The following is a 24,118-nucleotide window of genomic DNA, read 5'->3' on the forward strand; positions in this document are numbered from 1 at the left end:
CACAGCCGAGAGAGCTGCCCAGTGGCACAAGCCTACCAGACTAGTTAAATGACTTCTATGCTCGCTTCAAGGCAAATAACACTGAAACATGCATGAGAGCACCAGCTGATCCAGACAACTGTTTGATCACGCTCTCAGCAGCCGATGTGAGTAAGACCTTTGAACAGGTCAACGTTCACATGGCCGCTGGGCCAGACGAATTACCAGGACATGTGCTCCAAGCATGCGCTGACCAACTGTCAAGTGTCTTCGTTGACATTTTCAATCGCTCCCTGTCTGAGTCTGTAATACCAAGATGTTTCAAGCAGACCACAATAGTCCCTGTGCCCAAGAACACTAAGGTAACCTGCCTAAATGACTACCGACCCGTAGCACTCACGTCTGTAGCCGTGAAGTGCTTTGAAAGGCATGGCTCACATCAACACCATTGTCCCAGAAACCCTAGACCCACACCAATTTGCAAACCGTGCCAACAGATCCACAGATGATGCAATCTCTATTGCCCTCTACACTGCCCTTTTACACCTATGTGAGAATGCTATTCATTGACGACAGCTCAGCATTCAACACCATAGTACTCTCAAAGCTCATCATTAAGCTAAGGATCCTGGGACCAAACACCTCCTTCTGCAACTGGATCCTGGACTTCCTGACGGGCTTCCCCCAGGTGGTAAGGGTAGGTAACAACACATCCGCCACGCTGATCCTCAACACGGGGACTCCCAGGGGTGCATGCTCAGTCCCCTCCTGTACTCCCTGTTCACTCATGACTACACAGCCAGGCACGACTCCAAAACCACCATTATGTTTTCAGATCACCAACAACGATGAGACAGCCTATAGGGAGGAGGTCAGAGACCTGGCCGTGTGGTGCCAGAAGGTGATGACAAAGGTGATGATTGTGGACTACAGGAAAATTAGGACTGAGCACACCCCCATTCTCATCGACAGGGCTGTAGTGGAGCAGGTTGAGAGCTTCAATTCCTTGGTGTCCACATCACCAACAAACTAACATGGTCCAAGCACACCAAGACAGTCGTGAAGACGGCACTCAGGAGACTGAAAAGATTTGGCATGGGTCCTCAGATCCTAAAAAGGTTCTACAGCTGCACCATCGAGAGCATCCTGATGGGTTGCATCACTGCCTGGTATGGCAACTGCTCAGCTTCCGACCTGAAGGTGTTACAGAGGGTAGTGTGTTCACCACTGGGGCCATGCTTCCTGCCATCCAGAACCTCTATACCAGGCGGTGTCAGAGGAAGGCCCTAAAAATTGTCAAAGACTCCAGCCACCCCAGTCGTAGATTGTTCTCTCTGCTACTGCACACCAAGCGGTACCGGAGCGTCAAGTCTAGGTCCAAGAGGTATCTAAACAGCTTCTACCCCCAAGCCACAAGACTACTGAACATCTAATCAAATGGCTACCCAGAATATTTGCATTGCCCCCCCCCCCCAACTTATTTTACGCTGCTGCTACTCTCAAACTTAATGGTTCAATGTGTGTGTGTGTGTGTGTGTGTGTGTGTGCGTGCGTGCGTGCGTGTGTGTCTGTGTGTGCGTGTGTGTGTGTGTGAGCATACTTGTGTGCATAGGATTTTAAAGAGGTATGTCAGTGTTAGGAAATGTCACGAACTAACAGACATCCCCAATCCACTGAGACTGTGGTTCTGCCTCTGCTCTTTCACCAGGTTCAAGACTAGTTCGGACCAGAGCCATGTATTTTGAGAGTTGGGCAAACTTTTAGAATTTAGATTTTTTTTCTAATTCTAGGCATTCAAGTTACATAGCGTTATTTACATATTCTCCATGTAAAGTAATGGGGTGTTATGTCTGACATAGCTACCATAGAATTTGTGCGTTTTCTGCAAATGTACCATAATGCAGAAACCTCAAGGGCACAACTTTCTAAACACTACCTACCTTCTGACAATGTGGTTGATGGACCAGGTTGTCTCATAGACCGTGACCTCCCCGTGACCTCGGGTGTCCGTTAGCTGCCCAGTGATACATAGCCCCGAATAAAAGTGACTGCCAATGTCCTTGGTCCTGTGTGTGTTCAGTGTGAATGCGTGTGTGTGTGTGTGTGTGTTCAGTGTGAATGTGTGTGTGTGTGTGTGTGTGTGTGTGTGTGTGTGTGTGTGTGTGTGTTTGTGTGTGTTTGGCTGGTGGTCATAATGTTTTTACGTTTGGCTTGATGGAGGTAACAGTGGTCAACATGTATTGGATCTCTGTCTTTTGATGGCTGAGGTACGTGTCTTTGATGAGACACATGACACAACATTAGGTGAACCTGCTGACAGGCAAGGTCATGATGCAGGAGTCTATGGGATCACAAACGACACCCCGCACCATGCCTGTACCTTACAGATTTATCTAATCATGTACCCGACAGCATCCCTTCCGTGACGGAGCAGCTACTCCTACTCTCGGCTTCCTCACATTCAAAAGGATCAGCCTCATGGCACTATCCTGAGAATGAGAATGTATGATCTATCCTACGAAATAAATGCTGCCAGCTCCAAACTAAAATGCTGCATAGCCACGGTATGGTACAGGCTACAGTCTGGGCTATACAGCGGCTGTGGATTAGCCTGCCCCCTTGTGGATGAAATTATAAGGTGCACTCAAAGATCCCAATACCGAATGGATAATACAAATTATCTTGGTTGTTAGTCATCCAGTGTAGTCTAGTCCTCTATATCAATCATCCATACTGTTGTTAAATAGCATTTGTGAGCTCCTAAACGTCTATGATTACCAATTGCTCCTTGAAACAGCATGAGAGGATGTGTGAGGATGTGAGCTCAGCATGCCAGCATTGCCTGCTAGGCATTGCTGCTGGTCTATGAAGTACAATGTCTGCGTGGCACTGTCTCCCCCTGGTGTCGAAGTCTAGGAGGCGCAGCAGCATGACAATACTATGACCGTTCTAAAATGGTGAAGGTTTCAGAGGCTGGTGTGGTATTAGTCATCTCTTCTGCTGCATACTGCACAAGGACCAGACAGTGTGAACCAGATGACACACACACACGCACACACACACACACACACACACACACACACACACACACACAGTTGCTTCATCACAGTTTGAAAGTGTTAGGCTATAGGCACTGCATGGAAATGCAATTTTTTCCAATATATATTTTCCACATTTTTTGCCTACTTTTTATTTGTAATATTCTACAACATTATGATAACACAGGTATCAACAGGCACGTGTGGAACATAACGGCCTACTGCATAGGCTTAATGGTGTCATGGCATCAACATTACTACAGGTCGTGATATTCATCTCATGAGCTGTCATTACGCATCCGTGAGCACAAAACAGAGCTTTCACTATCCATCTTTACCTGAGTGCTATTTGGGATACGAATAATAAAGTGTAGGCTATGTAAATGAACGATAAATATAGGCTAAACTAGTGAGGCAATGTGAATAGATTATTGTATCCGCCCAGATGCGCTAAACTCAGTATAGGCTTCGTCATAGCCAGTTGACCGAGGCATAGCAAGCTGCCAGTCACGCTTAGACCCGCTATTATGAGAAAGCAAACACTATGAAGATTTCTTTATTTTAAATTGAGGATAAACGACCATTTATTTCAGATTCAAGGCCTGTTTACAAATAGCCTCTACGCAAGGCGATGTTGCTAGTGATGCGTCTCTAGTGCAGAGATGATGGAGACACGCGGTGTTCGTGCGTCAGCGTCCATCCACTCCACCCCGCACCTGCATCAGTAGAGAGAGCATCACTGGATCTGCCTGAGCCCTGATACTTACACGACTGTTACACATTCTGAATAAGCTATAGGTAGATAGCGGGCCAATAATAAATCCCCACGTTGTTTCGGTTTTTCCTCGATATAGATCAGGCGTTGGGACACTGGAATTACGCTTATTGTGATTCACTACGTTTGTCTATGGAGTAAAAAAAAAAAAAAAAACATCGTTTAGTCTACTGTTATGGTTACTTGACAGAGTCTGTTGACATAGCATACAGGCGTATTAGATATAATTACTAATGGCGAGAGTAAAGTGTTAGCCTTGGAGGTGAGGAAGTTGGTAATTTATAGTGATGACAAGCGGCGGATTTCGTGAGCCACCAGTCTATTAATTAGGTAGCCTACCATAATCATACAGGATTTCAGGAATATCTAAATGTCGCTCATCTACACACGCACACAAACACACGCACACTTACACACAACGCGGGAGAAAACGGAGCACATTTGATCCAAGTGAGTACAATTGCGCCTCTGTCACTCATCTTTCCAAATATCGATCCGTTGTTAACTTTACATTAGACGCTTCTGTTGTAGCCTACTTACCCATAATATAAACCATCAATCCCACGATGCTCAGATTGATAGCTGGCATCCACGTCTTATTTCGCTTTTGTAATGTAAAATGCATTGTATCTCCTTGTAGTAAAACGTCACGATATATAATACAATAGAAATGTCGTAAAATCTTCCTTTTTACTTTAGAAAAAAATCTTAAAATATGTGTTCTTTTTTCAGTGCTATGATATGGCTGGCAGTGACTGTAGCTGTAGAAATAGTTGATTATATGGTTGTGGGTGTCTCTCAAAAGAAGGCAGGGGGGTTGGAAATGGAATCAAATCCCCTACTCTTATCTCCCTCCCTCCCTCTCCAGCTCTCCATTTCCCCCTTTCATATCTCCTATTTCAATGAACAAATATTAAACTACATTTACTCGCAATGATCTACCGTTTCAACTTAACAGAATGATTTGGAAAAAGCACTTGATGTTCATAACTCACTGATGCCCTTAGATAAACTACTGGGATCTAATCATACAGTATAATCGCGTCTTTCCTTGTTTGTTTGATCGGGCTCAAAATAGAATCACATCACATGTGTCGACTCTCATTCTCCCATGAAGTAGACTATGTGGATCATGCTTTCAGTATAAGTGATGAATATAAATATGGAATATAAATATGCTATAGGCTAGCTAACGGAAACAATAATACTGATCTCCTATTATCTCTGTGTGTCCGAGACCAGGGATTTTACAACTTTTCCTTTGGGGACCATGTACTTGACCTATTCCACAGTTATTGACACACCTGATTCAACTTGTCAACTAATCATCAAGCCCTTGAATAGGTGAATCAGGTCAGCATAACTATGAAATGTCTGGGGGGGGGCAGAGAGGATGTAAAACAACTGTCCTAGATTAAAGGAAACTTGACCTGTGTGTGTGTGTAACAGTGTGACAGTCAGTGTGGCTCTGTCTGTCTGTCTGTCTGTCTGTCTGTCTGTCTGTCTGTCTGTCTGTCTGTCTGTCTGTCTGTCTGTGTGAGTGAGTGATAGTCTTTGCATTGGACTGTGTTTTAGTCTTTGTGTGTTAACCTCTTTTTTTATTTTCACTGCTGCATCCCTCTCTCTCTCTCTCTCTCTCTCTCTCTCTCTCTCTCTCTCTCTCTCTCTCTCTCTCTCTCTCTCTCTCTCTACCTCTCTCTCTCTCTCTCTCTCTCTACCTCTCCCTCTCTACCCCTCTCTCTCTCTCTCTCTCTCTCTCTCTACCTCTCTCTCTCTACCTCTCCCTCTCTACCTCTTTCTCTACCTCTCTCTCTACCTCTCTCTCTCTCTCTCCCTCTCTACCTCTCTCTCTCTCTCTCTCTACCTCTCTCTCTCTCTCTCTCTCTCTACCTCTCTCTCTCTCTACCTCTTTCTCTACCTCTCTCTCTACCTCTCTCTCTCTCTCCCTCTCTACCTCTCTCTCTACCTCTCTCCCCCCCTCTCTCTCTCCCCTCCCTCTCTCCAAGTTTGTATTTTTGTATTGTATTTTTGCACTATTTTTGACACTTGTGTCTAGAGGTTATGCACGAAATTAGCTTTGAATGGCAAATCAAATGCCCTCCCCCCTATTTTTCTATCAAAGTTACGACTCTGCTTACTTTGTGGGCATGTGTATTTGTATATAGAGTTTTCAGTTTTTGAAGTGCCCTGGGAATTCTCATGAATTAAGGATGTTGTTTTGTCAACAATTTATGTCCTAATTATCCACTGAGCAGTTGGACTGCCATACACATAAACAACGCCCAATAACACCCGACAGAAACTGTCCGGGATTCAATCCGACAAATGCATTGGTCTTGTTTAGGCGATGTCGGAGGTGCCTTTTAACCTCTAAAAGTCAAAGCCTTTGGCCTTTACTACCATGGCCCAAAGAAATGCATTGGTCTTGTTTAGGCGATGTCGGAGGTGCCTTTTAACCTCTAAAAGTCAAAGCCTTTGGCCTTTACTACTTATGGCCCAAAGAAATGCATTGAATAACACTTTTCTAAAAAAGACAGTAAAACAACAAATCATAAGGAATAATGTGTTGAGGTGTCTGTCCTAAATCTATGAGATGTAAGAAAGCTCCAGAAAATTTTATGGGACACAAATGTAACCTCTTTTTTTTTGTTGGCAGAAAACTACCTCCATACTCCCATTCATTTGCATGGGTTACCTTCAGACGAGTCCCATGACACGTGTGGGGGTCATAGAGCAAAAGGGAGAACACCATCTTGTTTGTGAGAGTCTCGTCTTTCCATAGAGTCGTATTAGTCCATAGGCCAAACCGTTTGGACACTACAGACATTTTCATGGGAAGACGGATTCGTGGGATGTCTCCTGCTCTGACAAACAGCGCCGTAGCTCTGCCGCTTTCCACCGCAGATGTGGAAGGTCGGCGTGGGGCTGACGTGGTGGGCTGAGACGCAGCCCACGTAAAACAGCAGATATCTTTCACTTACACAGACACATTTTGACTGAGATTTTTTTTTTTTTTTACTTGTGTGGTTCAGATTGACACACAGGTGACTCTTCTAAAAGCTCATCCACACTTGAGCTGACATTCGCATCGTTCACCATGAACACGATCTCCGTGAAGATTGGGGAAATTCCCTTTAAAGGGTGCATTGTTTGGTAGTTCAGTGTGCAGCGGTAGGATGCGCTTTCACACCGGTAGAACACAGTTTGAATGAATACTGGCCATATTTCAGCATAGCCTGTGGACAACAGACCTCAGGGCCTTTTAGTCTGAGCTGAATCGGATTATAAAAGGCTTAGCATTATTAAAGTCTTTGTTTGCAACTATTGAGAGGAGTTCACTTTGCTGTCTGTCGACACGTGTTTATTACCTCACAAGGAGAGCAACTCCGATATAACATCAGAAAGCTTCCGAGGAAATTATAGATGATCTTTCAATTAAGGTCATGTGATTCTTAGCATTTTACTCGTGATATCTCTACACGGGGTCATAGAATGGACAGAGACATGTAAAAGAGGCAACGGGTGTGTTTATGAGCACTGTCTCTCCGTTTCCTGGGAGGAGGAGTTTGGGAAGTCTGGGGAAAAAGATCATGTGAAGAACGAAGTGGTCGTGGTAGCTAAACGAACAAAATATTCAACCTGCTCCCCGCAGCAAGACCTTACCCCTCCCTTTCTGTTCATCAATAGCAAGTTCAGGAACAAATAGGTACGGAGGAAGAACACAAGGGAGTAAGGGAAGAGATAGATGGCAGGGAAAGAGTGGGATGAACGGATGAGGATGAAAAGATCAATACCGACAAAAGAGAGATTTCGGTATTAAACCCCTTACTGATCAGTCAAGCACAATGGCGCCAGACACGAATAGCTACTGCCGGGAACATAATGGGAAATGCTGAAGATAGAGGATTAAATGAAAGTGATACAAATATAAACAGGGATGAGCAATTAATCATGGAAAAATCATGAGGATGGGATCTAATCTTGTCAAATACAGCCCTATCTTTCTTTGTAGAACATTCCTCCTGCTACAGTAAAAACAGCCCAAAACCCACAGGGGTACTCAGGTGTGCCACCACAGTAGTAACTATGAGTGTAAAGGACTCCACGGCTCTAGTTTGGCCATTCCAACAGATTGCAGTTGGTGTGTTTGTTCGTGTGCCCTTTGAGAGAAGGCAGCATTTGACAGCAGGCGGTGCCATTTGGCACAGACCCTCACCATAGATGAGAACGCAATCATTCTGGGGATTCAGGGGATGAGTCGAGAGGATTTAGAGCAGAAACAAGTAAATAAACAAGGACGTTCACACATCACACTGGAAAAGGGCAGAGATAGAGAGGCAAAAAAAGAGAGGGAAGGGTAAGCATTAGATAAACAGTGGAGGAGATTGATAGGAAGATGATATGATGCATTTTTTTGTATGTACTATCATAATTTGCATCTTTTAAGACTTCAATACAACGTGTTAACTGCAGTCATGCCCCATCAGGGGTGTAATGATATGCAATCCAGTGGTGTGCAATCCAGTGGTGTAATGATACGCAATCCATTGGTGTAATGATACGCAATCCATTGGTGTAATGATACACAATCCAGTGGTGTAATGATATGCAATCCAGTGGTGTGCAATCCAGTGGTGTAATGATACGCAATCCAGTGGTGTAATGATATGCAATCCAGTGGTGTGCAATCCAGTGGTGTAATGATACGCAATCCAGTGGTGTAATGATATGCAATCCAGTGGTGTGCAATCCAGTGGTGTAATGATACGCAATCCAGTGTTGTAATGATTTTGAAATGCAATCTTTTTCAAGTCTGCTGTCGACGGGCATCATTGACCATTGATCTGTATTGAAACTGAGCTGCCCAATAATGTTGATCTACAAGTGTAGCGTTCAGCCACAACTTTGAGAGAGGAGCACTCCGGGACTAAAGGCAAAGGACACGTTGTGTAGTGGTCACGTCATTGCAGATGGTGACATGACCTGTTTTTAAAGGCTACATCAAATGCTGCTCACCAGTCGGTTACATAGCAAATCAGCTTACCAATAACAGAGCGATGGTATGCTTGTTGAATAATCAAACAAAAACAATCTAGCATCTCAACAGAAGTGGAAGTGAAAGTATCTACCTATTTCTCGAACTGCCACGTGCGAGACAGGAAAGCCACTTTTGAACAACAGTTTTAGTAAAATCATTGTTGATTGATTGATTTTTTTTTGATCGATAAAAAAACAACTTACAAACTTCACACCGAGACAGTAACTTAGGAAAAACAAATCGCACCCTTGCAAAAAAGTATCTATAGGGAGGGCACATGTAATGGATTGTCCTGTGCATGGTTTGTGAATGTCCTATGCAATGTCCTGCAAATGTCCTGTATATATCCTGTGGGATGTCCCCCGGGTAATTGCTACAGAGTGTTACAGCTGGTGGATGAAACCATGTGCACAATTACCTCTCTCCCCACTTCCTGTTTTTAAAATCCCTACCGGTCAAACAATAATAACTGTTTAATCTCTGTTAAGGTTACACTTAAGAGCTGAGAGGGCTCCTCTGCACCCAGGGGACTATTAGCAAGAAGGAAGGATCTTCTAAGTAATCGTAATACGTTATCTTGATATCGCTAAATTATAGGAATCTTCTTTTTCCTAACTTCAATAATCACTCTGATTATAGTGTCAGAGATCAATTTGGATATAGGTGGTTCTGGATTCTCTTCCAAAGTAACAAGATTTTCACCCCTTTTGAAATGAACCAAACATAGTGGTTCTTCGGCAATGGCGCAAAGGAACAATGGTGGATTTGAAATCGCCGAGCTGATAGTCTCAACACAGCAGTTCCCTGTGTCTGAGTCTTCTGAGGAGGGGTTGGTTGGAGGTGTTCAAGGGCAGTGTTGGGGCTTTGTGGGTATTTCCTGTTGCCGCCACTCCTCTGGGAGGGTCTTTCTGCTGGGGTGAGTCTGGGGCTTGGAATGGACACCTGAAGGCCCAGCGGGAGTGCCGTGCTAGATGCAGGAAGGAGAGAGATACGTAAGAGATTACTCTGATGCATCGCAAACACGCATACATGCACACGAGCTCACGCACGTAGACACACACACATTCATGTGCAAGGACAGGCAAGTGATAATAAAAATAAAAACAGTCTATTGTATGTCAGAAATGGCTGTATGGTCATCTCAAAATAGATGAATTAAAGCCTCTGTTCTGTACATAGTGTGCTTACCATGGTAACGTAGATGCCCTCTCCTCTAGAGGGTGTGGGAGGGGGCGGGGCCCTGAGCCTCTGGAGCGTGACATAGCAGTTTGTGTCCTGTGGTCGTGTTAGAGTGAGCAGGTACAGTCCGTGTTACAGAGGGAAATGTTACACAGCTGGGAAATGGGTGAAGACACCAGTGCAGCACATAGGGATGGGTTATCATTGGTTAATTCATTGACTGCGAGGGAAGCAGGGAGACGAAGTGAGGGAGAGAGAGACTCAGCCGATGAGTGTTACCTGAGTTTTTGCATGCGGGTTTGTGTGTTTGCATTAATTGCTTGTAATGTTATTGTTTGCATGTGTTTTTTTTTTTTTTTTACATAACATTTATTTATCTAGGCAAGTCAGTTAAGAACAGTTACCTTGTTTCCATTGGCTTCCCGTGTGTCTTCTCCGCGTGTTACGTTCACCTGGATGTCACTGAAAGAGCATACCAAATTTTTTTTAGCTTTCATTGGTTTTTGTATAGCATTTCATGTCTCCAATATATTTGTCTTATTTATCTCTGCCTCTAAAATAGGCATATCTTGTACATGTTTTTTTTTACTCTGCTCTCTCCCTGTCTTCTCCTTTCTCTCATGTCCACCTGCTGGTCTCTCTTAGCATTATCTCACCACTTGTCGTTTTGTTGCCGCTGTGACCTCCTCCGACAAACGCATATTCCCACTGTGACTCCGCCCACCAGGAAGAGTGAAAAAAGCACGCAGCAGAGAGGCAACAGCCAATCAGGATGGTTTACACCAGGTTTATGGAGGTCTCCTGGGAAACTCCTGTGCTGCCCTGGGAAAATCAAGGTGTAAAGACGAAAGATAAATCTGTCAACCTGATTTGTATAGCCCAACTCCTTTTTCAGCATATACACATAGATTTTTTTTTTTACATATAATTGTTTTTAATGCTTGCTTAGCAAGTCCAGTTGTTATCGTTCAAGATAAAGTATGTACCTGATCTCTCCACCACTGTGACCTGTGTGTGACTCTCATGGATGTCTGAAAAGCCATGTGGAGAACGCAGGCGACACAGGTAGGTGCCACTACGTTGGACTGTCACCGACAGCAGCAGGAGCGAGAAGTCACCTTCAGAGATGTTCCCAACCAGAGACACTCTGGGTTCAACGGTGACAGTTTGGTTATGGTAGTGGTATATGAGATGGTGCCGGGCTTTATCCATTGAGCCCTGTTATTGTGAATTTTTTGGTGCTGAAGATTAGTACAAATACAAATAGTACTGAACATATACTACATATCTACAGTTGAAGTCAGAAGTTTACATACACCTTAGCCAAATACATTTAAACTCCGTTTTTCACAATTCCTGACATTTAATCTTGTAAAAATCCCTGTTTTTTTTAAATGTATTTTACCTTTATTCAACTAGTTAACTGTTATTTAACTGTTATTTAACTGTTATTCAACTTATTATTTTCAATGATGGCCTAGGAACAGTGGGTTAACTGCCTTGTCTTAGGTCAGTTAGGATCAACTTTTTATTTTAAGAATGTAAAATGTCAGAATAGTAGAGGGAATGATTTATTTCAGCGTTTATTTCTTTCATCACATTCCCACTGGGTCAGAAGTTTACATGCACTCAATTAGTACTTGTTAGCATTGCCTTTAAATAGTTTAACTTGGGTCAAACGTTTCGGGTGGCCTTCCACAAGCTTCCCACAATAAGTTGGGTGATTTTTGGCCCATTCCTCCTGACAGAGCAGGTGTAACTGAGTCAGGATTGTAGGCCTCCTTGCTCGCACATGCATTTTCAGTTCTACCAACAAATTTTCTATAGGATTGAGGTCAGGGCTTTTTGATGGCCACTCCAATACCTTGACATTGTTGTCCTTATGCCATTTTACCACAACTTTGTAAGTATGCTTGGGGTCATTGTCCATTTGGAAGACCCATTTGCGACCAAGCTATAACTGATGTCTTGAGATGTTGCTTCAATATATCCACATAATTTTCTCTACTCATGATGCCATCTATTTTGTGAAGTGCACCAGTCCCTCCTGTAGGAAAGCACCCCCAAAAAATGATGCTGCCACCCCCGTGCTTCACGGTTGGGATGGTGTTCTTCGGCTTGCAAGCCTCCCCCTTTTTCCTCCAAACATAACGAAGGTCATTATGGTCAAACAGTTCTATTTTTGTTTCGTCAGACCAGAGGACGTTTCTCCAAAAAGTACAATCTTTGTCCCCATGTGCAGTTGCAAACTGTAGTCTGGCTTTTGCTGAGCGGCCTTTCAGGTTATGTCGACATAGGACTCGTTTTACTGTGGATATAGATACTTTTGTACCTGTTTCCTCCAGAATTTTCACAAGGTCCTTTGCTGTTGTTCTGGGATTGATCTGCACTTTTCACACCTAAGTACGTTCATCTCTAGGAGACAGAACGCGTATCCTTCCTGAGTGGTATGATGGCTACGTGGTCCCTTGGTGTTTATACTTGTGAACTATTGTTTGTACAGATGAACGTGGTACCTTCAGGCATTTGGAAATTGCTCCCGAGGATGAACCAGACTTGTGGAGGTCTAAATCAAATTTCTTTGGTCGTGGCTGATTTCTTTTGATTTTCCCATGATGTCAAACAAAGAGGTACTGAATTTGAAGGTAGGCCTCGAAATACATCCACAGGTACACCTCCAATTGACTCAAATTATGTTAATTCGCCTATCAAAAGCTTCTAAAGCCAATACATAATTTTCAGGAATTTTCCAAGCTGTTGAAAGACACAGTCAACTTAGTGCATGTAAACTTCTGAGCCACTGGAATTGTGATACAGTGAATTATAAGTAAAATAATCTGTTTGTAAACAATTGTTGGAAAAATGACTTGTGTCATGCACAAAGTAGATGTCCTAACCGACTTTCCAAAACTATAGTTTGTTAACAAGACATTTGTGGAGTGGTTGAAAAACGAGTTTTAATGACTCCAACCTAAGCGTATGTAAACTTCCGACTTCAACTGCATGTCACTTTTTAGAAAACATGATATTACACCAGCAATCCTAAACGCTACATTTGTTGTGACATTATATATTTTGAGGGATTTACCTTGTCAATGAACTCCCACTCCGCACTGATTTGGTGATGTCCCAGACTTTTCAAACACTGAGTGAGGTCGCAGGACAGTCGAACACTAGAGCCCACAGGAACCTTCTTCTGGTCTGGGCCTGTCACTACACAACCTAGAGCACTATACACTGTGGATACTAAAACACACACACACGCACATGCACACGCATATGTATTCGTTTGAGGTACATAAGAGTGATACTACAATTCAAGATCCACACACATTAATAAATACTTGCTCACCACAGACAATGACGGTTCTCAATGTGGTCTTCCCCATTGCTTGACAATATTTGTGCTCTACAAAAGAAACAAACAACGAGTACTTTCATTATAGCTCATGTTTCACTAAACGTGAATACATTTCAAGAGATTAATTCCAAAACAGAATACATCCATGTTCACAAATGTTGGTAAATGAGCTTTTATTGTATAAAGAAATTCTGAAAGAGATTGGTGTGTTTTTTCCATTATCTAATCATGGCATGGGTGTGTTCAATGACAGACATGTATTTGTTTAAAATATGCCACTGGTTTAATTTCAGAGAGACAAATAATCATGTTTTTAATTGCAAATTGCTATACATCCGTCTCACTCGCAGAGACATAAGTAGTACTGCTAGGTTTGACACTGTCAAATGTAACAAATAACTAAATTTTTTATGTAAAAAATGTACAAATGATACGTTTGTGACATCAATATTTAAAAAGTGCCTTTACATGTATGTAAAACATTTTCATTTGACATTTTATTAATTTGAAGGATATTCCATGCTAGAAATTGCCAAGAAATTGAAAATCTCGTAAAACACTGTGTGCTACTCCCTTCATAGAACAGTGCAAACTGGCTCTAACCAGAATAGAAAGAGAAGTGGGAGGCACCGGTGCACAACTGAGCAAGAGGACAAGGACATTAGAGTGTTTGGTTTGAGAAACAGATGCCTCACAAGTCCTCAACTGGCAGCTTCATTAAATAGTTCCCTCAAAACACCAGTCTCAACATCAACAGTGGAGAAGTGACTCCAGGATGCTGGCCTTCTAGGCAGAGTTCCTCTGTCCAGTGTCTATGTTCTTTTGCCCATCTTAATATTTTATTTTTATTGGCCAGTCTGAGATATGGCTTTTTCTTTGCAACTCTGCCTAGAAGGCCAATATCCCAGAGTCGAATCTTCACCGCTGTCATTGAGACTGGTGTTTTGTGGGTACTATTTGATGAAGCTGCCAGTTGAGGACTTGTGAGGCATCTGTTTCTCAAACTAGTCACTCTAATGTACTTTTCCTCTTGCTCAGTTGTGCACTGGGGCCTCCCACTGCTCTTTCTATTCTGGTTATAGCCAGTTTGGCTGTTCTGTGAAGAGAGTAGTACACAGCGTTGTACGAGATCTTCAGTTTCTCGGCAATTTATCTCATGGAATAGCCTTCATTTCTCAGAACAAGAATAGACTGACGAGTTTCAGAAGAAAGTTCTTTTTTTCTGGACATTTTGAGCCTGTAATTGAACCCACAGATTCTTATGTTCCAGATACTCAACTAGTCTAAAGAAGGACAGTTGTATTGCTTCTTTAGTCAGAACAACAGTTTTCAGCTGTGCTAACATAATTTCAAAACGGTTTTCTAATGATCAATTAGCCTTTTAAATTGATAAACTTAGATTAGCTAACACAACATGCCATTGGAACACAGGAGTGATTGATTGGTTGCTGATAATGGGCCTCCGTTGCCCATGTAGATATTCCATAAAAAATCTTCCGTTTCTAGCAACAATAGTCATTTACAACATTAACAATGTCTACACTGTATTTCTGATCAATTTGATGTTATTTTAAAGGACAAAAAAAAATTGCTTTTCTTTCAAAAACGAGGACATTTCTAAGTGACCTCAAACTTTTGAACCGTAGTATGTATCATACACATCTAAAAATCAATAATTTAAAAAATCTGAGAACAGTAATATTTTACACAACCATGAATGTGCCCGTAGGCAATCATTTCTGACAAAAAAATCAACAATTTATAAAAGTTGTGCATGTATCGTTTCGTACATGAACTCTTCATTTAGACTATTACCATTTAGACATACACAAGGATTCAAAATGTGATTTGCACTAGTCTGCCTATCATATACTTACAGTATATCTCCTTCACAGATAGAACAGTCATGTTGCCAATGTGCCAACCATTATATTTCCATATTCTTGGGTGACCAACACTTTCAATAAAGCTCCTTTTTTTTACATTACCATTGTCTTACCTATTGTCTTACCTATAGTTGCCTCTCTGATGGTTTACATATTTGTTTCTCTGTTTTGGATTTTAAAGGAAGTCCACCCTGGTCTCTAATGGTCAATGGGCCTCTTCTTTTTGTCACAGTGGAAATGCTTAAAAAGTCACAGCAAGATACTGGTGGTTCACCTTCCCTGAACTGTGCATATGTGTGTTTAGGTGGGGGGGGGCAAATTTGCATGTCTAGCTGTGGTCAACTGTTTCGTTTCAGGAAAGAAGAAGAAAAACACACCTTCAAAAAGTGTCTCAGATGTGTCCTTTTTTGCCAGTATGTCAGAAAACACACACCATGAAAGAGCTGCAAAAACCACATCTGCTTTTTTTGTGGTGAGACTCTCTTGATACACCCGTGAGATATTTAGCGAGCATCATCTGGACTACTATTTAGTTACACCTATTTATTCACGTGTGACGAAGGGTCCTTTTATCCCACTTGGTAGTAGAAGAAAAAAAAACCATGACATTTTCCCTTAAAAGTAATGCATGTCATGGGACAAAAACAAACACACCGTGGAAACTTTTACTCGCCACTGTGACTCAAATAGTCCCACTTTCTCACATCCTCTTAGAGGCGCCGTGAATAAATGGTTTCAAGGATGCATCGGTTTCGTCTGAAATACGACTTTACGTTCTGCTTCTTTTGAATCAATCTTCCCTTTTTCCTCTGACTGACCCACTAACACACTCACTTTCTCTTTCTATGTACATTATAGACATTAGGCTCACGTGTGTACTGTGTAGGAAATTCATAAAGAGAACATATTACTTGTCTGAATTCCCTCTCTCTACCCCCCCCCCCCCCACCCCCCCCCCCCCCCTCCTCCTCTCTCTTTCTCTCAATTCAATTCAAGGCACTTTACTGGCATGGGAAACATATGTTTACATTGCCAAAGCAAGTGAGGTAGATAATATACAAAAGTGAAATAAACAATACAAAATGAACAGTAAACATTGTACTCAGAGCAGTTCCAAAAGTATAAAGACGTTTCAAATGTCATACAATGTATATTTTTTCTGTTTTGTAACGATATGCAAACGGTTAAAGTACAAAAGGGAAAATAAATACACATAAATATGGGTTGTATTTACAATGGTGTTTGTTCTTCACTGGTTTCCCTTTTCTTGTGGCAACAGGTCACAAATCTTGCTGCTGTGATGGCACACTGTGGTATTTCACCCAATAGATATGGGAGTTTATCAAAATCGGGTTTGTTTACGAATTCTTTGTGGATCTGTGTAATCTGAGGGAAATATGTGTCTCTAATATGGTCATACATTTGGCAGGAGGTTAGGAAGTGCAGCTCAGTTTCCACCTCATTTTGTGGGCAGTGTGCACATAGCTTGTCTGCTCCTGAGAGCCAGGTCTGCCTACGGTGGCCTTTCTCGACAGGAATGCTATGCTCACTTGAGTCTGTACATAGTCAAAGCTTTCCTTAAGTTTGGGTCAGTCACAGTGGTCAGGTATTCTGCCACTGTGTACTCTCTGTTTAGGGCTAAATAGCATTCTAGTTTACTCTGTTTTTTTGTTCATTCTTACCAATATGTCAAGTAGTTATCTTTTTTGTGTCTAATTGTGTTGCTCTCTCTCTCTCTCTCTCTCTCTCTCTCTTTCAAAGTTTCCCCTTCCCCAGAACACCCGCTGACTAAACCACATTGTGTGTTCTCAGTCTTCTGAGAAGTTTGACAGCAGTTCATGGGCATTTTGAAGGCTGTTATACACATCTTTTATGTCCCAGTTGGAAGGATACAAAAGCAGTAATATGTCCTGACCATATGTAGCTCTTTCAATAATATTCTCATTCAAACTAAATGTCCCAGCTGTGCCTCTTTCTGCAGACTGTAGATTAGCCTCTAGTGCCCTCTGTCTATGAGGAGGTGAAGTAGAGCTGCTGTTGCTATGGAGATGCAGCATCTCCGTTGGCTCTCTGTTCCATATATCTGGGGTGTATTCACTAGGAACCGAACGGAAGCAAATAAAAGTAAATGTAATGAAACGGGGAGTGACCTACCTGAATTTGTCCAATAGAAACCCTTGTTTTCGATGCAAAAAAAAACTCTGTAGCGAAACGTTTCACTACGGTGTCCACTAATTAATACACCCATGTTGGTGTTCCCAGTGTCTGCCTCAGGTGAGAGTAGGACTGTCCTCTTCTCTGACTATGATGGATGGGGCTCATCATGCACACCTCACAGGAGTAGATCAAAGCTCTCTCCACCATAAACTCTATTTGAATGAACTAATTGAAGATAATCTGAGCAGGTAGGTATGGGACAGAGCAGAGTCCCTCAGAGTAGGCCTATGCTTGTTCCATTCTAGCATTTTAATCAAACATCAAAGATGGAATCTGGAAATTGCTAAACAGGTGAGTGTCTGTCACATCAAAGACATTAACTGGTCAATTCATTACCAGGTAGACACAGAAAATCAACAAGATAAAATGGACATGACACAGCATGAAAACAACCATGAAGAAAAATGTACATCTGAATCATGAACCTTCAATAAAAGCATGGTCATCAGAGGTATTGTGTTTGTCCATTACAGGAAATTCCTCCCCACACTGTCCACGTGGCGCTGATTTAACTCCACTAGATGTCAGTATGGTATCATATCAAACTCCTCAGAGGAGTTCCACAATGTGTGTCGACGATTTGTTAATAATGAATCAAGAACGTGTACGCTTTCCTTTAATCATCTCATGGATATTCCACGGGAACACACACACTCATAAAAATCTGAGATGCGCCACAGTTGGAGGGGCCGTACCTCGGGCCCATCCCATTTCATCAGGTTACCATTCATCCATGTCCTAGTTTGACCATATGTCTCTAAGCATAGCATCAGGATAAGATTGGATCCTGGCTTGTAACGGGCACAGGGTTGGCATCAAGGATACAGATCACCAGCTTACCGGCTTTCAGGGGTTTGGAGCAGACTCAACAAAAACAAATGGAGATGTACTGTATGGGATAAACCACTTCTCCAACCTTTTCGGTCACAACACAGAACCAAGAGCAAAAACATATAGTTGATAATTTACAAAACTTAGATTCACTATTAAAGACTACCAGAACCCACTGGATTGTCCAATTACATTGAATGAGTACAGGACCAAATACAAACCACCTGCACTACCATCAACAGCATACTTCAATATTTCCTGTGAAAACAATGTCCTGAGCAAATGTCAAATTGTCTTTCTACTGAAATACCATACGACAGACCATGATACTAATTGACAAATTAACAAAACAAAAGCAAAGTCTTCTTATGCTTTGTTGATTTCAAAAAAGCTTTTCACTAAATTTGGCATGAGGATCTACAATGCAAATTGATGGAAAGCGGTGTTGGGGGAAAAAAACATATCACATTATAAAATCAATGTACAGAAACAACAAGTGTGCAGTTAAAAGAAACACACATATTTCTTTCCACAGGGCCGTGGGGTGAGACAGGGATGCACCTTGAGCTCTGCCCTCGTTGACATCATTGAATTGGCAAAAGCACCAGAACAGTCTGCAGCACCCGGCTTCATCCTACTGGACATAATCTATGGATTTCACATGATTGGTCAGGGGCGCAGTCATGGTGGGCTTGAGAGGGCATAGGCCCACCAGTTGGTGGAGCCAGGGCCAGCCTATCAGAACAGGTTTTTCCCCACAAAATGGCTTTATTACAGACATAAATACTTCTCAGTTTCATCAGCTGTCTCAGACGATCCCGCAGAATGTGGAGCCAGATGTGCTGGAGGTCCTGCACTGGCGTGGTTACACATGGCTGCAGTTGTGAGGACGGTTGGACGTACTCCCAAATTCTCTTAAATGACGGAGGCGGCTTAAGGTAGTGAAATTAACATTATATTCTCTGGCAACAGCTCTGGTGGACATTCCTGCTGTCAGCATGCCAATTGCACAGTCCCTCAAAACTTGAGACATCTATGGCATTGCGTTCTGTGTCAAAACAGCACATATAGAGTGGCCTTTTATTGTCCCCAGCACAAGGTGCACCTGTGTAATGAGTATGCTGTTTAATCCACTTCTTGATGTGTTTTAAAGGATTTTATAAAGGTTTAAGATAAATGATTAAATAATTCTACCCGGAACCTTAACCATTAGGGGATTAGAGGTTATGTAGCATGGACAAGGAGTAAAAATAATAAACACAGGTCCAACTAGGTTGGACCTGGGAAGAGAGGAATGTACGTGTGTGCCGAAAGAAAACAAAGGGGTTCTTTAACCTATGTTTGAACCGACCCGGATATAACTCTGGGGAGATAAGATAGGACAGGGAGAGCCCCTCCAGGTTTCCCGTATCTGGGAAGGACTGGAACTGTCAGCTGAGTGGTAATAAACTGTGGCAAGACTTCAGGAGAAAAAGAGAGAATCCAAAATGTTAGTGTGTATGTATGTTCTCGTAGGTTAAGAGAATGTTATAAAAGGAACGTCTTTGTATATGCACAGGAGAGGCCTGGCAAATAAACTTGGATTTGATCAATTGTGAGCTGGGAATTCTGTCTGTTACATTTAAAAGCAGAACTTTACAACCTCTGGGTTGCAGACCGATTAAGATCATTGAAATTTATGAACATTAATTACAAACTTTCTATATCATATGCCACACCTGTCAGGTGGATGGATTATCTTGGTAAAGGAGAAATGCTCACTAACAGGGATGTAAACACATTTCTGCACAAAATGAGAGAAGAAAAAAAAGATTTTATGCATGTTGAACACTTCTGGGATCATTTATTTCAGCTCATAAAACATGGGACAGATACTTCACATGTTGCGTTTATATTTTTGATCAGTATCATTGACACACTGGAAAAAAATCGACAAAAAAACAGAGCAATTAAGAATGCTATCTGGCCCTGAACATAAAGTACCCAGTGGCAGAATACCTGACCACTGATTTATCCAAAATTCAAAAAATCCTCGACTACAGTGCACTTGGAAAGTACTCAGACCCCTTGACTTTTTCCACATTTTGTTATGTTAGCCTTATTCTAAAATGAATTAATTATTTTTTTCCCTCATCAATCTACACACAATACCCCATAATGACAAAGCGGAAACTTTTTTTTTGCATATATATTCAAATAAAACAACAGAAATACCTTATTTACGTAGGTATTCAGACCCTTTGGTATGAGACTGGAAATTGAGCTCCGGTGCCTCCTGTTTCCATTCATCATCCCTGAGAAGTTTCTACAACTTGATTGGAGTCCACACATGGTAAAAGCAATTGATTGGACATGAGTTGGAAAGACACACACCTGTCTATGTAAGGTACCACAGTTGACAGTGCATGTCAGAGCAAAAACCAAGCCATGAGTTCAAAGGAATTGTCCGTAGAGCTCCGAGACAGGATTGTGTTGAGGGGCTGATTTGGGGAAGGGTACCAAATAAATTCTGCATCATTGAAGGTCCCCAAGAACACAGTGGCCTCCATCATTCTTAAATGGATGAAGTTTGGAAACACCAATACTCTTCCTAGAGCTGGCAGCACGGCCAAACTGAGCAATCGGGAGAGGTAGAGTTCCTCTGTGGAGATGGGAGAAGATTCCTGAATAACAAGCATCTCTGCAGCACTGTACCAAACTGTCCTTTATGGTAGAGTGGCCAGACAAAAGCCACTCCTCAGTAAAAGGCACATCACAGCCCGCTTGGAGTTTGCCAAAAGGCACCTAAAGGACTCTCAGAACATTAGAAAAAAGATTCTCTGGTCAAATGAAACAAAGACTGAACTCTGCCAAGCTTCACGTCTGGAGGAAACTTGGCACCATCCCTAAGGCGAAGCATGGTGGTGGCAGCATCATGCTGTGCGGATGTTTTTCAGCGGCAGGGACTGGGAGACTAGTCTGGATCGAGGGAAAGATGAACTGAGCAAAGTATAGAGAGATCCTTGATGAAAACCTGCTCCAGAGCGCTTAGGAACTCAGACTGAGGCGAAGGTTCACCTTTCAACAGGACAACGACCCTAAGCCCACAGCCACATTCTTTCAAAACTTTATTGAGTGTAATGTTTACACATTTTTCCCTTGTTTATTTCCCTTTAGTTTATTGTCTATGCCATTTGCTTTGGAAATGTAAATATATGTTTCCCATGACAATAAAGCCCTTTGAATTGAATTGAGAGAGAGAGAGAGAGAGAGAGAGAATGCTGACAAGGGATATGTTTGCTCTTTGCAGTGCACATGTTTATTTAGTAAGGTGATGTACTATCATTTATATATTACAAACAATCACAATTGGTCAATGCAATAAAGTTGATTTATTTTAATATCCTGAAATCATAGCAGTATACCACCTCATGAATACACCCTTTGGTGAATGCAACCGCTTGTCTGTTCAGGATATTTAATTGCTTATCTGTAACTCCCAAACTATCCTTTGCCCCCCCCCCCCCCCCCCCAAAAAATCTGTCTTGGGCCTACATGTCATCTTTCACCCCACCGCCTTTGTCACGTTCTGACCTTAGTTCCTTTTTCCTTTTTTTGCTTTGGTCAGGGCGTGAGTTGGGGAGGGCATTCTATGTTTTTATTTCTATGTTTTGTTCTGAGTGTCGTATTTCTATGTGTTTGGCCTGGTATGGTTCCCAATCAGAGGCAGCTGTTTATCGTTGTCTCTGATTGAGAACCATACTTAGGTAGCCTGTTCCCACCTGGGTTTGTGGGTAGTTGTTTTCTGTTTTGTGTTGCGGCACCTTACAGGACTGCTTCGGTTTCCCTCGTTGTTATTTTGTTTAGTGTTTCTGTTCTAATAAAAATAACATGAACACTTACCACGCTGCACCTTGGTCCTCACCTTCAACCCACAATGATCGTTACAGCCTTCCTTCTCCCTCTACTCTCCTTTCCTCCTCTCATCTCCTCTCAAGCTCTCTATGCAATTCTCTTTCTCGTCGAATCACTCACTCTCTCGCCCTTTGTGCTGTCAAAACCTTTCACTGTGCAAGTCATGCCTCTCACTCCATCCGTCTCCAGCCCTCTCTCTCTCTCTACACCCTACCTCCCCTTCTCGCACTCTCTCCTCTCTCCTCTGGTTCCATGTGCTATATTTCTGCTTAACTCCTCTAAACTGTCCCCCTCTGATTCACTCACTGCTCTCATCTTCTCTCTCTGTAAATCTCTCCCTTCCTTCCTCCTTGTCTTGCTCACTCTGACTGTACTTGTTCAGTGCCATCCATTCCCGTAGTGTCAGGCTCACCGTCGTAAAGGCTAAATATTGTGCACGCACAGAACACAGGGGCTTATAGGATTGCTGAGAGGCACAGTCAAGGGATTATTTAGCATTTTATTGATACAATGAGTCCACCTCTACTCTGTGGTGGAGTACTTTTGGAAAATGTCTGCATCGGATTATACTCAGATTTGTTTTCAGGTTTATTGGGTACATGAACTGCTTGCTGCTGTTGGCTTTCAGAGACTCACAGATTTATTTTAGAATATGTTTCCACACTGCAGCAATCTGCACTCTTGCAACGACTGTTAGTAACGACAGCTGCGCAAACGGTAACATCCCTTGCCCATACACTATGATAAACTATCTGTAAAACCTCCAAGTGAACCCTGGATTATGATAGGATTGTAAAAGAAAAGCCATTCATATACAGTGCGGAGAACAAGTATTTGATACACTGCCGATTTTGCAGGTTTACAAAGCATGTACGGGTCTGTAATTTTTATCATAGGTACACTTCAACTGTAAGAGACGGAATCTAAAACAAAAATCCAGAGAATCACATTGTATGATTTTTAAGTAATTAATTAGCATTTTATTGCATGACATAAGTATTTGATACATAAAGCAGAACTTGGTACAGAAACCTTTGTTTGCAATTACAGAGATCATACATTTCCTGTAGTTCTTGGCCAGGTTTCCACACACTGCAGCAGGGATTTTGGCCCACTCCTCCATACAGACCTTCTCCAGATCCTTCAGGTTTCGGGGCTGTCGCTGGGCAATACTGACTTTCAGCTCCCTCCAAAGATTTTCTATTGGGTTCAGGTCTGGAGACTGGCTAGGCCACTCCAGGACCTTGAGATGCTTCTTACGGAGCCACTCCTTAGTTGCCCTGGCTGTGTGTTTCGGATCGTTGTCATGCTGGAAGACCCAGCCACGACCCATCTTCAATGCTCTTACTGAGGGAAGGAAATTGTTGGCCAAGATCTCCCGATACATGTCCCCGTCCGTCCTCCCCTCAATACGGTGCAGTCGTCCTGTCCCCTTTGCAGAAAAGCATCCCCAAAGAATGATGTTTCCACCTCCATGCTTCATGGTTGGGATGGTGTTCTTGGGGTTGACCTCATCCTTCTTCTTCCTCCAAACACGGCGAGTGGAGTTTAGACCAAAAAGCTCTATTTTTGTCTCATCACACCACATGACCTTCTCCCATTCCTCCTCTGGGATTATCCAGATGGTCATTGGCAAACTTCAGATGGGCCTGGACATGCGCTGGCTTGAGCAGGGGGACCTTGCGTGTGCTGCAGGATTTTCATCCATGATGGTGTAGTGTGTTACTAATGGTTTTCTTTGAGACTGTGGTCCAAGCTCTCTTCAGGTCATTGACCAGGTCCTGCCGTGTAGTTCTGGGCTGATCCCTCACCTTCCTCATGATCATTGATGTCCCACGAGGTGAGGTCTTTCATGGAGCCCCAGACCAAGGGTGATTGACCGTCATCTTGAACTTCTTCCATTTTCTAATAATTGCGCCA

General features: G+C 42.5%; 1 protein-coding gene across 1 annotated transcript; it reads right to left on the minus strand.

Moving 5' to 3' along the window:
* Positions 1-6,810: 6,810 nt before the first annotated feature.
* LOC115141531 (uncharacterized) lies at positions 6,811-15,497 on the minus strand. The gene is made up of 7 exons (XM_029680479.2): positions 15,382-15,497; positions 13,098-13,418; positions 10,996-11,227; positions 10,666-10,831; positions 10,414-10,471; positions 10,019-10,105; positions 6,811-9,797 (listed from the first exon to the last, which is right to left on the minus strand). Exons 3-7 carry the CDS (start codon positions 11,219-11,221, stop codon positions 9,675-9,677), a joined length of 660 nt encoding a protein of 219 aa, XP_029536339.1. The 5' UTR covers positions 11,222-11,227; positions 13,098-13,418; positions 15,382-15,497; the 3' UTR covers positions 6,811-9,674.
* Positions 15,498-24,118: the final 8,621 nt, after the last annotated feature.

Source organism: Oncorhynchus nerka, linkage group LG14, assembly GCF_034236695.1.
Source record: "Oncorhynchus nerka isolate Pitt River linkage group LG14, Oner_Uvic_2.0, whole genome shotgun sequence".
Taxonomy (NCBI): Eukaryota; Metazoa; Chordata; class Actinopteri; order Salmoniformes; family Salmonidae; genus Oncorhynchus; species Oncorhynchus nerka.